Here is a 7,268-nt window from a genome sequence, read left to right on the forward strand (position 1 = left end):
CACTGGTCACGTGATGGTAAAGAAAATTTAAATAAATAGGATATGACAACTTAAATAACGGAACACTTGATATAAATATAGAAGTTGACACTAAGGATCCCATGTGATTTAAAATGTTTTTTTTTTTTTTTGGCAAAGATGTGTTGTTGTATAAAATTAAAAAGAAAAAAAAAAGAGAAAACCTGGGCAAAAGAAGTACTTACAACCAATTCACTGCTCAAGCTGAGTATGACTTTTAAAAAATTTACCTTCCACATTAGTATTTGGGTACGTAGACAGGGAGAAGAATCAATTGGACTCTAAAACATTACTTCCAAGTCAGACTACATGATGCTACTACTAAATAATTATGTACTTATTGTGCAACCAAGCAGTATTAGCTTAAAAAAATGCAAAACATACTATTTGAGGGAAAAAAGAAACAGCAACTTCATTGACTTAAATCTTAAAAAAAAAAACTTGGGAAGTGATATTTCCCACATCAAATTTTTGCTACAGGAATTAAAGAAAAGTTACAAAGAAAGCAAGAATAACTTGATCTTAATGCTAGACAGATACAACATAACCAGTTTCAGTTCAGAAGTAAAGGATTGAGTAAGAAAAGAAAAGTAGATTAAAGTGGCTGCCTAAATCAAACAAACTTGAGAAGATCAGTCATCCATTATAGGATAAGGATGTTCAGATCAGTATATCTCACGCTTATTTGCACTTCCTGAATTTGAATTACTGAACTTGTAGAGTTGGGACATTTAGACAGCTTATTTCAAGGGTTGAAACAATTCCCAAACGAGAATGGATCTCCTCCAAAAACTTGCAGTCTTCCAATGCTAATTAAGAAAAAGAAAAACTATTAAGAAAAAGAACAACTTGATCTTGATGCAAAACAGATAAACATAACCCGTAGCAGTGCATAAGTAAAGTACTTAAAAAACAAATGTAGAGTAAACTGGCTGTCCAAAGCAAACTTACTTGAGAAGATCAATCGTCCATTATGAGATAAGGATCATCAGATCTGCATATCCATTGCTTCTTTGCTCTTCCTGAATTTCCTCCAATGAACTGGTACAGTTGGGACATTTTGACACCTCAATTATTTCAAGAGTTGAACTATTTCCCAAACAAGAAGGGATCTCCTGCAATGCATCACAGCTTTCCAACACTAGCTTCTGGAGACGAGGAAAATAGTCCTGGTCCTCGTACTCAGAGGCTGTCCACTTCACAATATCCAGGGAATCTAATTTCAGGAACTTAACTTTAGGGAACTTTTCTACTTCCATTTCCCATATTTCCCCCTCAAACGATCGGTCGAGTAATTTGAGCACCTCAAGATTGGGTAGATTTCCAATTGCTGACATTTTGCTCCATGGCAAGCGAAAATAAGACAGAGTCAATTTTTTAATAATCAAAGGAAATTGGATATCTAACTGATATCGGTCACCACCGTAAACAACGCAACTCAAATCGAGTGATTCCAATTGACTTAGACACTCAATTGCGACATGATGTTCATAGCCATGATTGAGATAAAGAGAGCTTCTCAGCTTGCGGATATTTGGAAACTTTCTCAACAGCTTGTTGATGTTCTTCCGAGGATTGAGACTTAGACAGGACAAGATATCTAAGTCACACAATTCTGAAGAGTTGTCAAGATTGTCGTCAGGGAATCTAAAATGATAATTCTTAGACATCTTGTCCTTTAGCTGTAAATGCCTCAGTTTCTTCAGGTTCCAAATAGTATCTGGCAATGAAACTGAAGAATGAAACGAAAAATTTTCCCAAATCAAAGTTTCCAAATTCGAGAGATTGCATATTGATGCTGGGATGGGACTGCCATTACCTAGAATTGCCAAGTACCGCAAATGAACAAGCAGTTCCAATTCTCTTGGAAAAGTGGGTCTTAGTTGAATTTGGCTCAAATCTAACACTTTGACAAGTTTGATGATGCTAAAAATGAATCGCAGGTCAAAACTTCTTTCACGGTCTACACCACCATGATGGAATAATAATAGACAGCGTATTGCGGAAGAAAATAACCTCAAGTTGTCAAAGTGCTCAGGCTTAGAATCAATGCATAAGCGGCGTAGGTAGCATGGCATGGTGAAAGCAGATAGTTCATCGTACCTGCGTACCAGCTGCAAAAGCTTTTCTCCTTTGGCTTTTGTCACACAAAACTCATATAATAAATCGTGAATGCGACAAGCTTTGACCCCATCAATGGATCTTGGTTTGGAAACTATGACTAAGCTTCTGCTAATAAGTTCCATCAGGTAATCATTTGCCACATCCTCTGATCTCTTGAGCTGAGTTTTTTGAACAAATCCTTCAGCGACCCATAGGGAAATCAACCTCTTGGTATTGTGTTCATAGTCTTCTGGAAAGGCTCCAAAATAAAGAAAACATGCCTTCAAATTATCTGGTAAATGTTTGTAACTCAGCTCTAATGTAGCGGTACATTGTTCTGTGCTAGAAACATTCCTTGAACTTAAGCCTTCCACAACTTCTTTCCAATCATGTCGGTCCATGCTTGAGAGAATTCCAGCAAGGATGACAACCGTAAGAGGTAGTCCTTGACACATTTCCACGACTTTCTGTCTAATTTCACATAGTTCTGGAGGAGCCAAATCTTGTCCAGGATATAACTTTGCTTTTAGCAAATCCCAGCTCTCATCAGGTGTGAGTTGACGAAGAGAATGAGGTTCTTGGTCAAGTTTATCTTGGGGAGCAACATCTTGACGTCGACTCGTCAAGATAACTCTACTTCCATTTCCATTGTCAGGGAATGAGGCTTCTAATCCATTGAATGCTTCAATGTCCCATACATCATCCAAAACAATGAGGTATTTGTTCCTTAACAAACGTCTTTTGACTTCATGAGCCAGATCTTCTTTACTCATCTCAAAAACATTGCCAGGAAGCTTGGATTCAATACAACTCAAAATTTCAAGTAACAGATTTCTCTTGTGATACACTTGAGAAACAGTGCACCAAGCACGCTTATAAAAATAGGACATAACTGACGAACTATTGTAAACTTTTCTAGCTAAAGTTGTCTTACCTAGTCCTGGCATACCCACAATGGAAACAATTTGCAGTTGGAGTGATCCTCTTGTGAGTCGATTAATTATCGATGCAGCCTCATACTCCAATCCCACCACCACATCATTGATTATTGGCTTATTTAACTGTGTTGGCATGTGAAAGAGCCTCTTGCTTACTTTCTTAACTTTGCCATGAAGTCTATCATTATCACAAATCTGCAAAGCCTTAGCCTTAATGATCTTAATTTCTTCTACAATGGAATGAAACGACATTGAAGAAGAATCTAGATCATCCCCAACCATTAAGGAATCAACAAGAAACTCTATCTTGTATGCCACCTCTATAGCACAATCCCGAATTGCTTGGAGCTCCTCATCTTCACTGCGCAACTCCACAATTCTCCCCAGCAAAGAGCGTAAACAAACAAGTTCTTCCTGGACTGCTTGAATTGGATGATTCATGAAAGTAATCGAGCCAGCCTCAGTACTTGTGAGTTCCATCAGATTTTGTAGAAGGAAATCAATAAAGCCCAATCCGTTGGTCTTAGGATAGTCGAACAATGATGGTTCTGGACATCTCTGTGCAACCGTTGTCTCGATAAGCTGAATCTTTTTCAACAAATCAGAAGACAAAAGTCCCATATCCTGGGATAATAATACACCATCTTTGATTGCATTTAGAGAGGGAGAGAGAATAGCAAGTCCTGCATCACAGATCACAAAGTACAGTTGGATCCCTTACTTTCTCATCATACCTCTTTGGCGTTCCTCTTGAGAATGATTCTCAAGGATCTTCGCCCTTAGTAAAGCATTTGCAGTTGATTTTTAAAGAAATCATAAGAGACGTACCAGATTTTAGTATGTCCCCAAGATTACACAGGAGAGAATCAACAAAATCTCTCAATATTTGCTCATCTGTGTCCCCAAGTGATTTTCTTGATAACTTGGAAGCAATCAGAGCCTGGACACAAGTCTCATGGACTTGGGGCTCTACAGGAATAATCTTCAGCAGCAGTTCCAAAATACTTTTGTCAGTTTCATCCTGCAATTCGGATTTCTTCACGAACTTGCACTGATAAGAGAGGCGCGCTGCTTTGATAGCCACAGCTTTAACGTGAGTCAATAAAGGTTCCAATTGTGTGTCTTCAACGTCATGTAGTGTGACAAAACGGATGAAGTTTTTCAGGAACTCTAGCTTCTCTTCGAGGGCTTTGATGAGACCATCCGCAAATCCCCAGTCATGAAAATCCTCTAGACTCTCCAGAAGAGAATCCATGAATTCCATAATGTCATCTTTTCTGACAATCAAATTACTAGAAAGCTTTGATGAGCAATCTGAGAAGAAGAAGTACCATCTGTAAATTTCTGGCCTCAATGATACCATGTCTGATCCTTCTATACAATCGACAATCTTGAAAGCCTGATTATATGATGGATTCTCCGAACTAGAAAGATAAATGGAGTGAAGCTCCTGTGCCCTTTTGGAAATGGCGTCTTCAATCCGAACTATCACAGCTTCTAGACTTGCATGATGATTATCTACCTCCTCTTTGTCGTCAGATGCTAAATGCACATAATCTTTGCCCCACTTTGTCGCACACAAAATAAATGTTCTCAGAAATGTTAGCCAGTTTTTCAGGCTAAGCAAAAACTCCGGATATTGAAAAATATTCAGTAGCGATTGCAAATCATCCAAGGCGGAAGAAATGCAAGTAATACTACTGGAGGCCATCTAATCAAAAGAAGATTAATAAGAGAACCAGAAGGGATCTCAATTTGGAGATGAGACAACTCTCAAATATGAAAGGAGATAAAGAACTGCAAAACCTCACAATCGAGTGCTCTTCTCTTTCTCTGGTCATAGATTGCTAGTATATAGAAAAGAAAGGACAAATAGTCAATGGACATTTCTTGGATTATTAAAAAAAAAAATAGAAAACGACTCCATTGCACTCCCTTAGTCATTAGTCCAAATGTTTGAATAATACTGCATTAATTACGCTCTTAATAATCTTTTAATACATCTAGCAGTACTCATTTTGCAACCGGGTTAATCACACCATACTGCCAAATTATTTTGATTAGTCTTGCACGTTATACATAATTGCTTATATCAATGAAGTAGGACTTTAATTTTGAGATGAACAACAAGAATTCAATCAACAATTCATTTAATAAACTAGTAAGAGTTCACGTACTTTGCATGTGATTATATTAACCCAAATATAACATGTCTTATATATTTTTTTGTGATATTTGATTGTTTACCTGATAATAAAATATGTCATATTTTCATTAACCAATTATTATTCCAAAGACCATCTAAATACGAAATCTTTTATCTATTATTTTTGAATTTATTTTGAGTTTTCTTTTTTTAATTTATGTTGATCTTTTTGGTAAATTATGGATTCAGCTTTGATAAATAATTTCTAATACGGTTATTTTTCACCAAATTTGTTCTATACTCACAATATTTTTTCCATAAAATAATAATATTATTTTTTTAATACTGTACAAATAATATTGTTGAACAGGAAATACATGCATACATGTCAAGTGTAAGCCTAGTAAATAGAATTCATAATTATTAGCAAAATAAAGACTTAAATCGTAAAATCAATTTCTAAAGGGGTATTAGAATAAATAAATTGATTTGTTAGATTTTGTCATTCTAATTATTTTCACCACACTCATCCCTTTCTTTACCGTTTGGAAAGCTCGTTTATGAACCAGAGTCTAGATGTTGCCTTTTCTTACTTAAAAATAAACCCCAAAGTTAAGTTTCTATTGAAATCAACAAATTTTAACAAATAAAAAAATTTGTATCAACATTTTAAATATTATTTTTCCTTGCTTAGACAAATGAAATGCAATTGTATAGTTAGAATGAATTAATTATTTAAAAATAAAATATATGAATCATGCTCATATCTAATTTCGCATGAACATTTAATCATTCTACTTTATATCTTTCAGTTGAACTTTTCAAAATTTTTTTGTGAATTTGAATTGAATAATATGAGGTGTATTGTTGAATTTGGATTATTGATGTTTTTCTAAGTGTTATTGAGGTTAATAAGAATACAAATGATTTATACAGCTTATTTATCTTAAAATGGCTATTTAGTTTCAATTGATAGAAATAGTTGGATTCTTTTATTTTTGCTTCTCTTTTAGTAGTTCTTTATACTGATAATAAGCACATAATTATGTACCTGTCTCATGATATTCATATCAAGATTCTCCAATTGACAACGGACATTTTATTTCCTACATATTTCTCTTTTGTTCTAACAGCATCTATTTTTTGACACTAATATTTTTTACAATCTTAAAATTGTGGTTAATGAAATTTGTCACACTATTTTGAGTAAGAAATTATTTCAGATAAGAAACTTTGATGCACATAAAAATTGGAGATGGAATGTAAGAGTCGCTAAATAGTTTTAATAGGGAGTTTTTCATTTTAATTACCATTATTATTGAGATTTATTCATTTGGAATGTTTCATATTTTTAATTACTACCACAATTAAAATGCAATAACTCAGGAACAATATGGGAACAACAAAAATTAAGATAAAAAAATGCTTATAACTTATAATGCCAAAACTACTTTTAATATAGTAATAGTAATAGTAACAGATAAAGAGGAAAAAAACAAGATAACACGTTTGATATTGGGAGGGACACGGGGCATGGAACATTTTTTTTTCTCTTTATTGTTATTTTTTTGAGCCATATTGTTATTAACTTATGTATGGTCTGCATTCATAGCCAGTTAGACGTATCATTCAGACATTTGGACATTTGGAGCTTGTCTTCAGAATCTCAACATTCAACACCCTTCTTACCTGTTTTTCTTTTCGAGGCAACACTGCCTATACTAATAATTTATCTGAAAGCCTTTATTGCCTTTTTGTCTATTACGGACACAATTCTAAATGTTACGAGAAAAATGTTCTGGGATGTTTTAAGTCACATAAGAAAATCGTCACTTAAGAACATTTAATTAACGTGTTGTGTTAATCTTTGTTCAAGTGGTTTGAGAAAACATGAAGTAGATATCTAAAACTAGGGTAAAGTACTCCATTGGTTTCTAAATCCATTCAAAATCTTAGTTGAGTTGTCCGAGCTGATGAGATGACATGCTTTGCATTTTCTAGCTTCTTAAAATCATTTTGCATAGAAAGAACTTTGAGATTCAAGTTCAACATGAGGAGAAATT

General features: G+C 34.5%; 1 protein-coding gene across 1 annotated transcript; it reads right to left on the reverse strand.

The window, feature by feature from the left end:
* Positions 1–404: 404 nt before the first annotated feature.
* On the reverse strand, positions 405–4,878 carry LOC113691092 (putative late blight resistance protein homolog R1A-3). Its single transcript, XM_027209290.2, has 3 exons — positions 3,888–4,878; positions 970–3,742; positions 405–827 (listed from the first exon to the last, which is right to left on the reverse strand). Exons 1-2 carry the CDS (start codon positions 4,768–4,770, stop codon positions 990–992), a joined length of 3,636 nt encoding a protein of 1,211 aa, XP_027065091.2. The 5' UTR covers positions 4,771–4,878; the 3' UTR covers positions 405–827; positions 970–989.
* Positions 4,879–7,268: the final 2,390 nt, after the last annotated feature.

The sequence above is a fragment of the Coffea arabica genome, chromosome 5c, assembly GCF_036785885.1.
Source record: "Coffea arabica cultivar ET-39 chromosome 5c, Coffea Arabica ET-39 HiFi, whole genome shotgun sequence".
NCBI classification, from domain to species: Eukaryota; Viridiplantae; Streptophyta; class Magnoliopsida; order Gentianales; family Rubiaceae; genus Coffea; species Coffea arabica.